Below are 19,141 nucleotides of genomic sequence, written 5' to 3'. Positions count from 1 at the left end.
GCACAGTCACCCCAAGGGTCTACAATATATTGCACCCTGTGAGGCTCCGTTATCTTCATTTGCCGTCAGGGGCGACCATTCCAGCATGGCCTCGTCATGTCAAGGTCAACGAGGAGGCGACAGTGCCCCGCTGCTGTACTTACGAGCGGAGCTCGACGCTCAGGTGTCCCTCCGGCTTGATCTCGATGGACTTGCCCCAGAACTTGAGCTTGGGGTAGACGGATCCGTGCACCTTGAAGTGGGGGGACTCGGCGTGGAACGCACTCACGGGCGGGTGGTGGCTCACCTGCTCGCACACCATCCGGAAGCCCACGTCCTCCCTGCACCGCCACCAGGGGAGAAAAAAAGGGAACTGCAGAACACATCCTTTCTGGGTGCACAAGCACGCCTCATGTGGTACATTAGCATCACTAAGCGTGCCCGAATGGATCTTGCTCGCTCGCTCAGATGAGTGTGCCTCAGATTGTTTTCTTTATGCACCTACAGCCCTTTCCCCCCAACAGCACAGCGCACCTTCTCAAGCCACTTACTAGATCTCACCTGCCCTCCCCACAGCAAAGCTTGCTGACATCCCGCACACTCTTTTTTTCTCCACTGCAGTCTTATTTGTTTTCCCACGTCTGCTCACTCTTGCACAGGCTTTACAGTACGCGCAGAGACTTCTCACAGCCTACCCTCCTAGCGCTCGCACATTTCAAACGAACAAGATGGGAGCAAGAGGCAGTCCTTAGGGCACACCCAAGCAGAAAACAGGCCCCCCACAGTTGCACCCACAGTTCCTCGATGGAAGCAAGTCTGGATGCCATTGCCCTCTCACCAAGCTATGTCATGCCTGCCCGTAATAACCATGCGAGTAACCAGTTTGCTCAAGGTATAGAAACACCTGTACCAATTGCCCTTTTACTTTTTAGTTTAAAAGTTTCCTCAAGCACACATTTTCCGCTACCTCCTGTTTCCTATCAGTTTTATAACGCATTAGTCAGCCAAGTTTTAGGAAGAAAAGCAAAATCAAATTAAAGTAACGTATTCATTCCAAACAAAAGGTTCACAAAAATTTTGCCCCAAGTGTAAGGAAACAGGGACATGCCTTCTGTGGACCACCCCCCAAATTGCTCTGACATAAAGCTGCTTTTATTGATGTATTTTTTATGAATTCAAGCATGTGGCAGCATAAAAAACTGATTCTCAGCATGCCGTTAAACAAAAAGGCTCTTCAAAACAGCTACAATATTGAGGTGCATCACAACATTTTCAAACATCAGAAGAGCAATTAAAGCCTGTGAAAGGTCACTACCAAAAAAATATCACACACACAATTTTGATCCTCACTGAACTACCATCTTTGAAGCTGATACCACATGGAACGTATTGGCTTATCTTCTGAACTGAACAGCCCCTCCCCACGCACAAAAATTAAATAAAAAGACGGCTTTAGATATTCACAGCCCAAACTCAAGCACACACCCATATCACCACAATCAGCAAAGCAGGTGTGCAGTTTTGATCCCCATCAAAGAGTGATAAAGACGTATGAATGCCGTAACATTTCTCGATGTGGCTGAGGCTGAGGTCAGACACGGCACAATTTACTGTTGTTTTTTTAATGCGTAGCATTCTTTGCAGAGTACCGCCACAGCGAGGACCGTGTGACACCCTGTATTTCCACAAAAATGCAGATATCGCGGAAGTTCCACCTGAAATCACTACAATGGCGCAAATGGAGATAACTGGTTGCACGAAATTTTGAAAAGCTGAGAAATAATAAAAATATTAAAAAATTACGGAAAATGGCAAAACGTGTAACGCATGGCATTTCCACAACAATGCAGATTCGGCAAAAGTTTCACCTGTAATTGTTATAACATCGTAAATGGAGATAATTGGTCACAAGATATTTTGAAACTCTAAAAATCACAAAAAATATAAGAAAGTTACAGAAAATGGCGAACCCTGTAACGCCCTGCATTTCAACACTAACGCAGATTTTTTTCTTTTCTGTTGTTCATTCATTCAGAGCTTCATGCTGTTCAGAATGGACCGGTACGTATACCACCACTTCCAGCTCAACAGGTGCTTGAATGAACCGGTCACATTGCAATGTTGATGCTTTGTGACTGCCCCCATTCATTGTGGGGAAAAAAAGGGGGGGGGGGATTATTGTTGCAGTTGACAGGTGCCTTGACACACACCTGGGCCCACGGGCATTTGAAACCTGACCTAAAAAAAGGGGCTGACAGTATCTGTAAATTGTACTCTTAAATGAAGAGCTCAAATTGAACAGCGGATAACGGAACAGCTGGCCTGTGATGCATGCCGCAGCGGGCTTTGAATGAATTCGTAACACATCGGATTTCTTGTTAAACCTGACCCACATTTGAGGCTAGGGTTTGAACAATAGAATTGAACTGTGTGTTGTTCAAGTGGTGCGCACAGACTGTTTGGGTCACGGCTGAAAAGTCAAACATGTGTCTCCAGCATCACAAAATTCTTAATTAAAAAAAAAAAAAAAAGAAAGAAACACAGCTTCAACTTACAAACCACACGCTAAAATGGAGTGCGATGTCAGAAAATTAATCCATTCAGCCCCATTTTTTTTTTCGGGCACAAAAATGTTTTCTCTGTTTTGCTAAATTATACGGCTCCTCGAAGCCTGCGAGCGAAAAATACAGATGGTAGTGCAAGTAATTACTGATTTATTAATGAGGCAAATAATTAAGACATCTGGCAATTAAAAATGCTACATTGAGCGGAAAAAAAATTTCCCCTGTTCTCCTAAATTTTAAGACAACATGAGCCACCAAGCCCAAAATTGAACCTGCTGTGCACATATTTACAGATTTACAAGCCCGAGAATACAACTAGGGCTCTTCGTTTTTTTAACCTCGACATCGTAATTTCGTGTTCACTGGAGCTTTTTCTTCTTTCTAGCGTTCGGCTCTGCTAAAGCGCTACAATGGTGATGTATATCGTAAAACTCATCATTGAAGGACAATCCCCCCAAAAACTATCAGTTTTGGTTTTCTTCTCTATGTGCTACAGCGACTAGAGCAATGTGATCCCATTTGGAATCACCGGGACAGAAAGGATTAGGTAAGGGGTGTCCAAATATCCGAAATTTTAAGCATGAACTGAATAGTTCTCGGTTAATGACTTACGTTCATTTCCAGAATTTGATATTTAACATCTTCAAGCATTCGGTTTTGCATAATTATTCAGGCACATTATGACTTGTGTCCAAGAAGACAGACATAACTTTGCAGGGTTCGTACAGGCTTGAAAAGCAAAAATTCAAGGGTTTTCAAGGACTTTCAAGGACCAGAAAACACATTTTCAAGGTCCCCATCTAACGTTTTATATGGGATTATTTATAACTTTTCCAACACAATGCAAAAGTTTTTTATTGCACAATACCTAAGCAGATTAGTGCACAATTAGATAGTTGCTAATGGGTTCGTAAATGCTTCCCCAGCTTTATTTTTTATTTCATGGCTGGTATTTAGAGGTTTTTCTTTTTCCTTTGTGTTTGCTGAGGCTGTTTGATTTTAAAACTTAGTTAATGTTGCCTGCATCTCCTCCTTTGTGAGCAAGAGTATCAGCTAAAATTAAATCCGCAAGTGTTGCTGCAAGGCAGGATGAACAATGTGCACGTCCACCATTTGCACGAAAAAGCAAACGCAGATGGAGCGTATGAGGCACAGGAAACATGCAAGGAGCATGCGTCCACAGACTATATGGAAGATGCAAGATAGAGAACAGAAGCTGGCTTTCACTGGATTATATCGTGACATGGATTGGATTGACAAGTGTCTGCTCCCACCAAACTTGTAATTTCACGCAATACACTGAAACTTGATTGTTACGATGTTTCTTTACATTTGTTAGCACCTAAAATCCACGACAAACACTTTGAATTCTTGTGAAAAGACAGGGCCATTGATTCTCTCCGGAAAAATCAAGGGTTTTCAAGGACCATTTAAAAATTCCAGGACTTTCCAGGCCTTGAAATTGACACTTCTAAATTCAAGGGTTTTCAAGGTTTTCAAGGACCTGTGCGAACCCTGCTTTGGGAGTAAAAAGTTGCTTTAACGTAGTTGACCCTGCACTTCGAAAATTTAATTACCCCCAAATGATGCAATGAAATTTACGAAGCGTGTAAGAAAACTCCCCGCGGAAGCTTTGCTCTGGTGAGCCAGGCAAATAAATTAGAATCGAGAGAAAATGCCAAAGCTTCACCCCTAAGTACGCAGGGCATGCAAGTTCTTCGCTCATTTGACAGAAGTGTCACTAAAGATGCTCAGCAAATAACACTCGGTAGTCAGCTGCACAAAAACAGTGCCCACACCGTGCGCCTTGTGAAAGACTACACCAGGCACACCACAGTACCTGGGGTGAGATTAACTTGTGCATTCTTCAACCAAAAACATACCACCGGGCTGAGCACTTTTCAACATCTCACAAGCATTCAGGAAACTTCCGTTTTTTATGCCTACTTGACAGTGTTGCGCTTACGAGTCAAAAAGCCAAAATCAGTACTATCATGTAAAACCTGTGACTGAGGAAATAAAATCTTTCGAATTTCGCAGAAGGATTTGACTGCACTAGAAAATATGCGCTGCAAATAGCTCAAGTAACACATCTACAGGCCCACGGTAGGTGTGCCTGGTCAACTTCCAGCCAAGTGAGAGCAAGCCCAGTCACGTGACCCACCTGACCAGCTCGTACGTCTCCCCGAGCAGAGGGTTGAAGGGCTTGCTCAGACGCTCAAGGTTGGAGGCAAGCGCCGACACCGCAAACGCAGTCACCAGCTGAAATTAAAGACGACGTTCTGTTTCTTTGGTTTCACGTAGAAATGCATTTGCCAAAGCTGCGCCAAACAAATTCACCGTCACCTCGTTCAGTACAAACTGTAACAAGCTTGTACAAGCTGCAGGCGATATAGTGGGAAGTTGGTTCCTCAAAGTGCAAGTGTATTTCAACAACACCCTGGAGATGTGCTGATGAGACGAGGCGAAAGTGAGTGACACTAATGAGTAAAAGTCAATAACCCCAACTTGGTGGCTTAAAGGGGGCACACTGGTCTTAAACCAAAAATGTTTATTTCACAGTTATGATGACAAAAATTTGAGGACATATGTAGTTTTTCATTCTGACTGCAGATATAAGATTGGTTTTTCTGTAAAAAGACTACATTCAAGTTTATTTGGATTTTTACGTTTTATTTTCTGACAGCTTTTGTAAAAAAACTGCTGGAGCGATGCAGCTGAACAAGGGGTAGTAGAGAACTGTGCACAAATAACGGAGTCCAATAAGGCTAAGTGCCATAAGCTTTTGTAAAACAGCATCATTCTCTCTGGTTTGTAGCAGAAGTTACGACTGTTTGAAGTTTGGGCTTAGAAGGCAAAACCGGTTTTTCTGGTTCCCATGTTCCAGGCCCAAACTTCAAATGGGCATAACTTGTGCTACAGACCCAATAGAATGATGCTATTAGTCTTATTGCACTCCTTGATTTGTGCACAGTTCACTACTACCCCTTGTTCAGCTGCATCACTCCAGCAGTTCTTTTTACAAAAGCTGTCAAATCAAATATAAAAATCCAAATAAACTTGAATGTAGTCGCTTTACACAAAAGCAAATTTAAAATTTGCAATCAGAATGAAAAACTGCATATGTCCTGCAATTTTTATCACCATAACTGTAAAAATAAAGTATTTGATCAAAGACCCATGTGCCAGGATACCGCACATTGCAGCAGCAATGCCTGATTAACGACACCAAGCTTCAAAATTATGACGTGTTGTCCACACCAACTAATCATTCAAGCAAGCAGGCTTGGCCATGGTGGTGCTTGATCTCGCAGGCTGCAAGTTACAAGCAAGTGGTGAATTGTGCTACAGACATAAGACATGCTGACACTGAAAATAGTACACAGCAGAAACGATTTTTGTTTCAACTTGCATTTATAACTGCTGATGCATCTTACGAATGTCACAGTGATCATCAGGAAAGCAGAAGTCCAACTACTACACACTTCCATTATGACAGGTTCTGTGCGACCACCAGATTAAATATAAATTGGCTCAGTGGAACACAATAGAGGAGGCTGGGAAACAAACAAACAAACAAAAAAATTACGCCCACCTTTCCTCGCGGGAACCCTGGTGTGATGCAACGCATCTCATGGGGGGTTCCATTGGCATTTTCCATCGTATTGATTATGCTTATAGCAGGGATGCTCACGCTAAGGGGAGGTGGGCGTAATTTTTCATTTTCACCATGCAATGCACATGCAGTACACGTATGCTCAGGGACGGTCTTTATTGCAGACGAGATGATGAGTGCCTTGTGGCCGGCAAAGTGCACAGTTAGGCGCTCGACGTCGTCGAGTCGTCGAGTACTGCAAGAGAGGGCAAGCGTAACGCGGACGACTGTCGACTGAGACCGTCGGAGCGCGGCATGCCGCTTTATATTCACAGCGCCCGAAGGAGAGGAGAGCGCGGAGAGAGAGAGTACTGCACATGCGCAGCGCCGCCCACCGGCGCCTAGCAACGGAGTGAGAGCGCGCTGCGCCAACCCGCAGCTGTTCGGGAGATAGTGTTCGCTATCGGAGAGAGTAGAGGAGGAGAGGCGCAGCTGTGCGGACAACGCCGGACAGACGCAGGAAGGACAGAGGGGCGAGCATGAGATGCGTTGCATCTAAAACAGCATGCATGCAAGTCAGATGCCGGGACATGTAGCAGTATAGCTGTCACTGGCTGCTTCAATCAAGACATCTAAACACCTGTCAAGCAGAGGTAATGAACACTGCATGCCTTCTCAAAGTAATACTACTTTCATGTCCATACAATGAGCCCCAAGCCCCCAAAGCCCCTAACCAAACTAAACATGCTTAAACATAGTTTACTGCCCCGATGCATCGGCCCTGCACGATACAATCGAATTTTAGTTTTTTTTTTACTAAGAGTACACATTCCCCAGCAGAGAAAAAGTTTGAAGAGAAATACCCAAGTATTGTGGGAAAAAAGGAGGACGAAGACAAGGAGACTCGACAAGCGAAGACTTTGCGGTACGTAGTCACGCCATGCCTGACATGGGTGTTCAAGGTAAAGTTTCTCGGTTGTTCTCACTGCGATGCGCCTGCGTCTTTTGTATACCTGATGCGCCATCTCTTGAGGGGTAAGTGAACCTTGTTTGTTGTAGTTTTCTTTCAGCAATAGGGTGCAGCACAACGTTCAGCATGGTCTTTATGGATTCTAAAGCATGTTTTTACATGCGCGCTGTTTGCTGAGAAGGATGGGCACTTTCTCGTCGCAAGTGTTCTACGGGTATACACTAAGCGAAAGTGATGATAACTTAAGTGAGGACGAGAACCTCCAACAGTTAGTGATGACAGTGATTCGAAAGAAGGGAGTGAGGAAGACCATGAAAGCAGTAGAGACAACACCAAGCGGATCATTACTCTTTGAGCTTGTGAGAATCGTGGAGAACCGCGGCCTGCGATCCCGAGCCGGCTCGCGCTTCGGGAGAGACGCGTTGCGCTGAAGCCGGTCTGGCGCTCCACTGGTTCGTCGGCGTTCCCCGAGAGATGGCATCACCAACCCATGCGGGGCATAGGCGCGCGGGCGGCGCGAACGTGTGCGCGCGGGAGACCGGGAGAGTCTCGCAGGAGGCCCGGTCGGGGCAAGATTGGCTGAACAGCGCGGCAGTGGTGGATACACGTATCTCAGGTGGGAACTGTTTGTCGCGCGCCGTGAGTGCTGCCTTCCGTTCGCGGTCACGACCTGGACGGCATGATTCGTGAATGCCGTCGAGCCTAGTGCTCGCACTCTTTGGGATTCCCCAAATAAACGGCTGAGCTTCGGCACTGCTGTCTACTGTGTTCTCGTATCGGCGAACCTTGCTGGGCTGCTGTAGGCTCGGGAGCCCACGCGGTTGAAACACCCGGAGCTAGCGTGGTGGCCGACGCCGTAGTACTGGCTAGGTCGCCCCGAAGAACCCCACGATATTCCACAAGCCACAGATTTCGTCGAAAGACAATGAACTGGTGGCGAAAGCTTCTTTACTGGCATCTACAGGTTTCCAATGTCAATAGTTTTATTTACAGGCACACACAGCTGCAGAATCATGGGGAAAAAGAGCAGGGAAACCAGCAGAGCCACCGCAACCTCATCCAACAGCTGGTGGGTGATCTGCGGGCTCGAGCCAAAACTCAGCGCCTGTCTGCACGTATGGAGTGCGAGTAAAAGCTAGTTGAGATTAGCCACTTCATCTAGAAGCCCCCAGATTGATGCAACCAGGACTGTGCTGTTTGTAATGATAGAAAAAGAAAAGGAGGCAGGAGGAAAACTATGTTGTTCTGCAAACACTGCACTAAAAACCCTGGCCTGCACTCAGGAGAACGCTTCGAGCGGTTTCACACGCTGCTCGGATTGCAGTAAAGGATTTGCAAGCAGAATGCAAAAGAAAAAATAGATATCCTGTGAGTTCTCAACGCACAGTGGGTGGTTTTTTTTCAGGGTGGTGGGAAACTGATAAAATAGCTGCGGACCAGATCAACTCTCGATATTGGTAAAAGGCCCAGACCACAAAGGGTTAAACAAATGTGTTTAAAAATGTAATCTTGACTACAGCGCAAGGGGTGGTGGGGTAGTTGATTCACTTGCAGGTGGTACTGGCGAGAGGTATATATGTGCGTTGTCGTTTCATGCAAAAATAAAAATGGAAATCTACGCTCTCTCGTCTTCGTCCTCATTCATGAAGCATTTATTTCTTTGTCAGTCATAAACCAACTACCCAGCAGACGAGTCTTAATACGAAAAAAAAAAAAAAAACATTTGTTTGGGACATTTGAGCCACGCTAATGAACACACGCACCTCGATCCTGTCCACGGGGTCTGTGGCCTCGTCTGCTTGGACCAGCAGTTGGCTGTACTCCATGTTCTCCGAGATGCGCTGCAAGAAGCTCAGTGGCTCGTTGAACACCACAGGCATTGTGATCTTGGACAGTTCCTGCACACGTCGGCAGAGCGGGCAGCATCTCAATCTCCGATCACAAAGCATGTTCCATTTGCTGCGCTGACCCACAAATACAACCACTCTCCAGTGAGTCCCACTGACATACACGCAACTTTGCTGGGCAAACTTTTTTTTTTTTTTTTCACCAAGTTCAACCTGTCTAATTTGCAACAATTAGGGTAGTCACCATTTCTGGTGTGCGATACTGTCCGTGTTGTGCTAATATTCCCGTTTCTGTGGCACACACTAGTAATTCTGTGGCACACACTAGTAAGGTAGGTGTTTCGGCCCATGAATAGATTTAATCTGTTTCCCACAACCATTCTATGAAATTGCCCATTCTTGAGGGGTCTAAAAAAATTTTGCCACAAATAGCAGATTGGCATATAATACAGCATACTCAAACTTGTATCACTGAATTCTTTCATAATGTCAGTCAAACTTGCTTGGACAAATAATAACTGCAAAGCATTCACAAAATACAATTATCCGTGAAGCCTTCAAGAGTAAATATAGACAGAAGTCCAATTCTAACAACTGAGTGATCATAGCACTATGCATTTTAGATACACATTACAAAAGTACATAGAAAAATTATTAATCTGCATATAATAGTTTTTGAAATGCACACGCAAAAAAAATTTTAGCGCTCACTGGTGCATGTGCCATGCAGCAAAGCAGTTTATTAACCAATTTTTTCATTGCATTTTTGAAAAAAGAAAAAGATTTTTCGTGCTGTCAATGTTAACAAATCATGCCCGTTAGATGCAAAAACCCAACCAACACCTCATTTTTAATTTGTGTCCAACAAAAGATGCCAGAATAAGCACGCCCCATGTCGCCTGTTATTTCTCAACCATCAGTAGCCACAACCTTGCATTGAAAGTCCCGTTCTTGCCAAATAATTGAAAATGAAACTGATTCTGAGTGAGGCATTTTCCCTGAGATAACCACTAGACGGCTTTAATCGTCTCAGAAGGGCCTCAAACATGGGCTAGATCGTTGATAAAAATGATCTATCTGAAAAGACACGGCAATGAACGAAGAATGCGCGTAACCTGCGAACGTACCTTTCCTATGCATTGTTTCAGTATACTCCACAGGCTGAAGTCATTCTTTGAGAACATGGGCACTGGAAGACGTGTTCTGGAAAGACACAGAAGCACAACATGGCCCAGTGAATCAAAGCTTTGCAGCCTGCAAAGGAATTTCCCCTCCCACGGCATCCTACCAGCAGTATGTTCATAGGATAGTATTTTGTTTAGGAAGGTACTTTCTTGGCAGTTTAGCAGTGCCCGCATAGTACTGAATTTATCACTTCAAAGAGAGCGGACAGATGTAAGTAAAATTGGTGTAACTGCGCTTCCACAGGCAGGGTTCGTACGAGCTTCAAAAGCAAAAATTCAAGGGTTTTCAAGGACCAGAAAACACATTTTCAAGGACGCCGTCTAATGTTTTATCTGCGATTATTTACAACTTTTTCAACACAGTGCGAAATTTCGATATTGCCCAATACCCAAGCACATTAGTGCACATTTAGATAGGCGCTAACGGGTTCGTGAATGCTCCCCCAGTTTTATTTTTTATTTGACAGCTGGCATTTAGAGGTCTTTCTTTTTTCTTGGTGTTTTGCTGAGGCTGTTTGATTTCAAAACTTCATAATGTTGCCTGCATCTTCTGCTTTGTCAGCAAGAATATGAGCTGAAATTAAATCAGCAAGTGTTGCTGCAAGGCAGGAATAACTATGTACACGTCCACCATTTGCACGTAAAAGCAAACGCAGATGGAGCGTATGAGGCACAGCAAACATGCAATGAGCGGCCGTCCACAGACTAAATAGAACATGCAAGATAGAGAAGAGAAGCCGGCCTTCACTGGATTGTATCATGACATGGATTCTATTGAGGAATGCTGTTCCCAATGTTGCCTCGTAATAATGACACTCCACCAAACTCGTAATTTCATGCAATACACTGAAACTTGATTGTTACAATGTTTCTTTGCATTTTTAACACCTAAAATCCACGACAAACACTTTAAATTCTTGTGAAAAGATAGGGCCATTGCTTCTCTCCAGAAAAATCAAGGGTTTTCAAGGACCGTTTAAAAATTCCAGGACTTTCCAGGCCTTGAAATTGACACTTCTAAATTCAAGGGTTTTCAAGGTTTTCAAGGACCTGTGCGAACCCTGACAGGGCATTACCGCAATAAATGAGTGCCTTCACAGAATTATTTTTGCAAAATAGCCGGGTTCACATTCAGGGTTGCCACCTTTCCCGAAAAAAAAAAAAAAAAAAAAAAAAAAAAAAAAAAACGGCTCTTTGGGGGGGTATATAGATGGTTTAATTTGTGTTGAAAAAAAGATGCAATGTTTTTGACATGCAGTGCCATTTATTGTAGTGTTTTCTTATAGAGAAATCAACAACGTTTGTACTGAAAGTGATTTCACTGAAAAGTAACCACAATTGCTGACCGTGGCGGTAGCATTTCGTTTTGTTGCTCCCTTAGGTCCCCCTCCATCTCAGGCAGCGCGCTCGCCCGCGTATTTTCTCTGCTCGCGTGTTTTTGCGCAGCTTGTAGACACATATTCATCATCTTAGTTGCTGCATTGACGCTTATAAAACACCAAGACGGATAATCACGGCACAAGAGCCAAAAAACCGGCCAATGACGACCGGTTTTAGATATGAACTGGCAACCGGCCCGCTGTTTAAAAAAAAAAACCGGCCGGGCCGGCCCAAAACCGGGCAGGTGGCAACCCTATTCACATTGCAATGTTCAATGCAATGCAGACATAGTGCTGAAAATTTAAACAAAGGTGCTATTTCGTGATCTATTTTTTTCAGTGAAAATACAGGCACCCGTAATGCCCTAGGTTTTTAACATCCTGAGAGAAACCTGCTCTTGTCTATGGGAACAGGCTAAGCTTATTTAGGTTTTGCTTGGGTGTGTATCCCCGTAAGGAATGTTTTTGCAGCAGATCTTTGCCCACTGGTGAACACTGGTTTTTAATCATTGCTAAAACGACAAGACTGATGCCACCTGCGTTATTTTTTAATGGAATTAAGACGTACCTTCGTGCAAAATTGCAGTGCGAGTGAATTCAGCAATTTAGGAACGGAAATTGTTTGAAGACGACAATTTGTTGTAACGTCCTGTACTAAAAAAAACGACCCCTTCGAAATTAAACAGTACAGGGAAAGAAAACTCCCCAAAAAAGGCAGCAAAGAATTAAAGGACGTTATGCAATGACAAAGATAAAAAATGGCTGCTTTTAGTTGCAAAGCATGAAAGGACGTTATGCAATGACAAAGATAAACAAGGGCTGATTTTAGTTGCAAACAAACAGCACAGCCGGGGAAACACTTTTAACACTTCTGCTCGCTCTGACTAACGCAATTCGCTACAAAAAACAACGCCGTCAACACAGAAGAAAGGCTTTGTGCGTTTCCATACATATACGCGCAATCCCAACAGCAGCAGCAGCGCACGCGAGCGGCCGAGGAAAAAACAAAAAACAAAAACAGGAAAAAACTTCTACGACGAAACGCGTTGTTTTCCCCTTGGGTCCCGCGAGCCTGACGGCGAAGCAGCAGGCGCGCGCGCAGCTGTCAATGCCGTGCTCCGCGGCTCAAAAAAGAAAAAGAAAAAAAAAAAAAAACTCTGCAAACAAAACCGTCACAAGGAGCGGTTTTATTCTACAGAATCCCGGCGATACTTTCTCCTCTTATCGACCAGACTACCCCGCTCGCCCCCGGATCACCGCTGGTGAGTTTCCTTATCCGCGGCTCAATCAAACGAACGCCGACGACCTTCGCGAGAGTTGCCGGCAGCAACCGCCAAGGCGTCGTCGGCGTGGGCCCGCGGAGAAGCATACCATGACTACTCCCCGTCGATGATGGGGTGCGCCGACGTGCACGCGAGCGGTAGTCACGGCGAAATTCGCCGCCGCACGCACAACTCTGCGTGCACCCTTATCATTCATCCCACGAGGTAAAATACTGAGAAGATACAACGCATACTTCAGCCGGACACAAAGTATTCGCATAGTCCACGCACACACGGGAGACATTCGGTAGGCGGAAGATCTGATCGATATTTCACGCTAGCGAACGCTAAGAACAAACAAATACAGCTACGCGCGGGACGGAAGAGCGTACGGATTGGTAGACGAACGTGCACCCTTCCTGCCAGCAGTTGATATGCTGTTGGCGAGATCTATTTAGCCCTTTTTGAGTTTGGCTGCCAATATCCATTTCAGGCCTGGATTGATCACTCAGGGAGCCAAATATTGGCAAAACCCAGCGAAATCAACGTTAACGCGGGATACCGACTGCGGTTATCACTGAGGGGAAACAGCCCACGCGGCCTGCTGTCATCGGGGGAAGCCAGCTTTACAAGGTCAACGCATGTGCACACAGCCGAGATAAATCGCCAGACGGCAAACTTAACGCGGAACAAGGTTTCAACAGGGGGATAAGAAAAGGGGATAAATGAACACCTGTGCGTTGGAGCCATGTCGTTGTTCGTGGAGGCGGTGTTGACACGCACAGTGAAGGGAAAAAAGCGTCGAGCGAAGCGACAGGACCCAAAGCGGAGCTTCGAGCTGCGTCGATGCAGCAGGTAACTGTGCCCGCCTCGCGTCACAGAGCTTCGAGCTGCATCATCAACTGCGCGACACTGCTCCGCAAAAAGTCAGCTGCTTCCTTCGGCTCTCAATCACTGTCACAGTGCGCGCACACCACCCCAGAGGCACAGTCGAAAAATGCCGGGGGCACGGCAGGTAATCGTTGTCGTTGTCAATGCTACGTCGTCACCGCACTCCTTTTTTCCGTTCTTCGGAGTAAAAAAAAAAGGCGCTCCAGTATGTTCGCGAGGAGGGAAAAAAAAAAAAAAAAACCGACAACGGTCCGAGGTAAGGAAGGAAGAAGGGCGGCGGAGCGGGCCGCTGCTCAGCGGAGCGGGAGTCGCGCGCGAAGAACGGCGTTCAGCCAGTCTCCAGAGCGGCGGTGATCGTGTCGTCGTCTGCCGACGGAGAGTAATTGCACATATCACACTCGGCCTAGCCGCGTCCTGCACCGGAGAAGCGTCGGGGCGGCTCGCGGATGAGCATCTCTTCCTCCAAGGGTGTGCGAGACGGCAGGTGTCTTAATCAAAAACAGACCGCCGGCGGGAGTTATTACCACCGGCCGGGTGTGGTCTGTGTTCTTCCCCTTCGTAGTCCGTGCGTCGTCGTAGCGAGAGTTGATTAGCTAGCGGTCGAGAAAGGGGTTCGTCCGTCGTGGCGTCTGCTGCTGCGTCGAGGCGGCGCCGTCCACGGGGTGCGATCGCGACCGGCGGCGACGCACTCCCTCGCCGCGTAGCGCCGGGGTTTGGGAAGTGGCCGCGACACCCCGCCACCACCACCGAAATCAGAAAGAACAAACGCGGGGCGGCCAATCGATGCTCGGACAGCTGATGCACACACACGGCGCTCGCAGCGCGAAACTACCGCCGCCGGCTGCTAGCGCGCGAACTGCGCTGCCGACGACGACGACGGCGATGATGATGATAGCCGGCTCGGAGTCGAAAGCGAAACTTCCCGCGCTGGCGTTCGCCGATATGTTCAACACGCACGGGCAAACCGCACGCGCGAAATACGAGCTCTTGGCGACGAATTCTAATCGCTTGGCGCCATTCGAAAAAAAAACAAAAAAACTTTAGAGCCCTTCCACTACTTTGAAGACGATGGATTTATAGATTGTGGGGTTTAACGCGCCGAAACTTCACAGACGCTGAGGCGCGCCGCAGTGGAGGGCTCCGGCTTAATTTCGACCACCTGGAAATCTTTAATGTGTGCCGAAATCTCGTACACACAGGCATTTTTGCTCTTCGCCTCCATCAGAAAAGCGGCCGCCGTGGCCAAGATTAAAACCCACGTCCTCGTGCTCCGCAGCAGAATGCCTTAGGCACTGAGCCACCACGGCGGGCACTTAGAAGACGGAAGACTGTATTGGGTTATGAATGGCAAGTTATTCATCAAATAAACACACATACACATAGCTTCCTCAGAATTTTTCTCATGTATTTTGCTTTGGGATCGTTTCGATTAAACAAGGGCTACAGCCGCTTTCAGCAAACATGCTCCCTCTGTAGCTGACCATGCACTAACAGCAGACGGAAGTCCTGTTATGTTCACAGCTTCACTGTGACCTAACTATGACAAGTAAAGGAAACTCGGCAAAATAATAGAGCGGTTGGTCTTAGTGACCAATTTCAGTACAATTTTTTCCAAGCTACCTATACCACACTGAGAGCTACACAGCCATTAACATTAGCTCTGGAGCAAGCACGGGTGATTCTTTGTCAACGCAACCCAATAGATGCATGCAATTTTGCTCAGAACCTAGCGCAAGACCACTTCGCTGTAAAGAAATACATTGTCATGCGTTGTTTTTTTTACAAACTAAAGACAAACTAAGTGATACCATAGGCTCCTTTTGCCATAGGCGGGATCAATATAACGAGCGTTCTAACAGTCAGGCTTTCAAACCATGCGTGCTGCCTGCACAAGAAACACATGTGCCCTGCTCAGTCATCTGGTGCCTGAATGCACTGCCAGCCCACACACAACCCCCCTACTCAACAAATGAATTGCAGAGGACCATGCAAATTCTGTAACAACATTTCCCTTCCACAAAATTGTAGTCGCAAAGGATAGTTCCAAAGAGAACATAAACTGCAAATGTGACTCACCTGCCCCAAAACCCTCTACTGTCTTCCTCCTTTTGCAATGCTGCACAAGGTTTCTCCGGCATGTTGTCTTCTTTGGCTGCTTCCAATTCTAGTGATGTCTGCTTTTCGCTTCCTGGAGAACCACCCTCTGCAGAACAGAAAATAGGATGGCTATATGGCAGGGAAGTTGGCATAGCAACACTTTCTGCGACAGAACTGCACATGACACTGGACTCTGAACACCTAAACACCACGCACATACTGCCCAAGAGAACACACTGTCAACCGTCATCTTCTGCCTGGCTGTCTAGCCTAACAGGCATTCCCTCAGCTGGGAACCTGTGAAGCACAAAGGCGCAATAACTACGGAAGAACTTCCGTAGCGATGAAAACCTTCAAACAACATGCAGAAGCCCGCAACCATATATCTCGTACAGAGGTAGGAAAAGCTAAATAAAGCAGTCGGCAATGTATTGCAGATAGAAGGATAACCCTTGAGTTCTTAGCATTGTCTAAGCAAACCCAACATCTAACAGCTTCCAATGAGATTAAACTCCGTCCTTTGCTGCTTTGTTTTACAAGCTGTCTTGCCTCCAAGTGCAAGTCAATACTCATTATGACAGCACTCCTACATTAACCAAGAAGGTGTTGTAATAGATTAAAAAATGTGTGCGCAAGTCACTGGTACTTTCAAACACAGGCTGTTTATAGCTTTTAACAGACTATAAAGGATCTTTGTGTTAAGTTCTACGACAGGACATGACCTACCGAAAATGTGGTTGAGCAAGAAATCTTAACGCCTAAGCGGCAAATCTTAACGGCAGCATCTGCTAAACGAAGCTTCCTACTTCTAGCAGGATACAGCCTGGGTATTTGGGTAACATAGATATGCCGTATCCTGTTAGAAGCTGCACAGTTTTTGGATACACAAACAGCAAAGAGGTATGCAAACAATGCCAGCGACATGCACGAACTACCACACAGTACAAAACTAACAGGGCCATAAGCATCAATGAAACAAACACACGAGGAAGTCTTTTCTTTGCATCCTGTTAAATTAACCCTTCCCAGTGCTGAAGACAAACTTCAGAAGGCTAAAAGTGGGATGGTTGCAGCAAATGCCGATTTGTCGGCAACAAAAGCCAACACCACTCGGTTTAAAACGCCGCAAGGACAACCAGTAATTGGAATTCTATGCACTGAACCTACACCAGGACTGCAAAGGGAGGGCTACAAATTTATTCAGACCAATCTCAATCAAGCGCCAAAATCTCAACACACAGGCGTTTTCGCATTTCTCCTACGTCAAAAAAAATGACCGCCACGGCAGCCCAACTTGGGGTGCACCCAGTGAACCATGCAACCAAGTTCGTTCAGCTGCCCCGTCCTCAACATACTGGTGCCAACCCTCCAATAAAACATGACCAGTCACGACTAGCAAGTGTGCATGATGTTGCTGCTGCATTGTTTATGCAAGCCAACTTCTTGAGCCCAGAATTACCCTACACCGCATTGAACTTGTAGTAGACAACGGCTCCTTTTAGGAGAAATGTGGCCAGTAAGAATTCACAGCCCAAACCAGCTCTTTAGAGAAAGGGAATTAAGGAACCAGGATCAGTGCTGATAATACAAGGGAAAGTCGTCACATGATGTGGTTACTAATAACCCGCTCCAATTTTTTAACTAAACATTTAAACGAGCTTTTAACAAAATACAACTTCTGTTTCTTGCAATAAACATGTTTATTCTCTCTCTCTCTCCAGCCCCAAAAGATGTTTCTTCAAAGGAAACAGACATTGAAAAGCTTTCGTATTTCGTGCTACAAGTAGTTAGGACATGATGCAATTGGTGTAAAATCATAAAAGCAGTTAGCAGTGTGCTAACTACATGTTGGCATTGTAGTAGTAATACAATGAAAACAGAACTAGTTGCACTACCACAATTAGTCATGTTTCTTGGTGTTGGCCTTGCTCGGCGACTGCCAATCACACACGGAAGATCTTGTGACGTCATAAGGACCAGGCGAGTGAATCACCACTGCTTTATCTGGTTTCCTCAATGTCTAGATTAGTCGTTCGAGGTTCGCGTTAAAACTGGTGTCATTGTTATTGCATCAGTGCAGACTTTTGAACGATCCAGACTTGCATTTTGTCTTTGTAAACTACGGACACCGACATAGAAACGGGAAGTGTCCCTCATGCATGGGTCAGACAGCTTGAGGAGATGAACGCAGGCCTTGGGGGCAAAAAAAAAAAAAAAACGCACATACGAAAAAGGGAGAACTACCGGCATTCAACCGAAGAGAGCCAGGTTTGATTAGAAAACACGTGTGCTCGCCGAGTCGTGCAACACGGCGCGCCGCATCAGCGCACTTCTTGCGGAAGCGTGCACGCGATAACGAACGAGGCGACCTTTGAGGATTTCGCAACGCTCGTACGGCCGCCAGTACGGAACATTTAAGATATACATGCCGCACGCCGTGTTACGAAGGGTCATTAGTCGGAATTCCGGTGGCGAGGGAATTAAAAAAAAAATGCTGATTACAATGCCAAATGAGCACGGGAATTTAAAACAAATACACCAGTCGTCTCGGCAGAGAGTGAATAGATTACGAAGCGGGTCACAGAGAAACACCTCAAACGCAAAATCAGCGGGAAATGCAAGCTTAAAAAAAAAAAAACCCGCATGCCACCGCAAAAAGTGAAAGGCGCGAGTCGCGGAAAACAGCGGAGTTTCCTGCTTCTAGGTGCAGTGCCGTTTTTAGCGGGAATGCAGGGTACAGGGAAAACTATCCGAGAAGCTGCTAGCAGCACTCGGCCAAGACGCAGGAAAGCCACGAGATTTCTTGTTTGTTTTCGATTGCCAGCCGTGTCCGGGGCTACTAAGCGTTGTCTTCCGCTTCGCGCACGGCGCGGTCTTCCCAGCCGTCATCGATTAGGCGAAGGGGTGCATGAACTCCGGGTGCACGCGCACTCAGAGCGAAACTCGTCAGACGACACTCGCCCGCGCATCAGCTGGCGTGAATCACGCGCCGCGTTCGACGTACTCGAAAATGCCTGCACTAGCAGCAGCAGCTGCTGCGAGTGCCCCGTGAAGGCGGCGCTTGCCCGACTCGAGCGATGCTTCGGTACGTACCTTGGCCGCGGCAGCTGTTTCTGCGCTGCTCCGTAGCACACTCGCCGCTGCGACCACTACCGCCATACGAGTAGAGGTACTCCGCAATTGACGCTAGCATCAACGCACCAAACGGAGGGGCAGCCGCAACAGTTGGACGAGGGTTTGCCGATGCGCAGCGCGAATTCAAACTCGCGCTAACTCACAACACTGAGTCACAGAAACGCGACTGTACGGGTACTGATACGCCACCGTTCACCGCTGGTTGAATGGCAATCGGTGAAGCCGCAAGTCCGCTGGT

At 46.4% G+C, this 19,141-nt stretch overlaps 1 protein-coding gene across 1 annotated transcript in view; it reads right to left on the bottom strand.

Annotated features, from left to right (window-relative positions):
- LOC144175061 (oxysterol-binding protein-related protein 1-like) overlaps positions 1–19,141 on the bottom strand; it is a 70,538-nt gene that overhangs the window by 18,995 nt on the left and 32,402 nt on the right. The window contains exons 14-18 of the mRNA XM_077704105.1: positions 15,748–15,874; positions 10,083–10,158; positions 8,872–9,006; positions 4,708–4,805; positions 144–320 (exon numbers count right to left, since the gene is read on the bottom strand). Of these exons, the coding sequence (XP_077560231.1) occupies positions 144–320; positions 4,708–4,805; positions 8,872–9,006; positions 10,083–10,158; positions 15,748–15,874 (613 nt within the window). The remainder of the gene's footprint in view (positions 1–143; positions 321–4,707; positions 4,806–8,871; positions 9,007–10,082; positions 10,159–15,747; positions 15,875–19,141) is intronic.

This window comes from Haemaphysalis longicornis, unplaced genomic scaffold, assembly GCF_048455015.1.
Source record: "Haemaphysalis longicornis isolate Haplotype H1 unplaced genomic scaffold, Haemaphysalis longicornis Haplotype H1 scaffold_3, whole genome shotgun sequence".
NCBI lineage: Eukaryota > Metazoa > Arthropoda > Arachnida > Ixodida > Ixodidae > Haemaphysalis > Haemaphysalis longicornis.
Note: the sequence above shows the minus strand (reverse complement) of the source record. Positions and strands in the feature narration are given on the sequence as shown.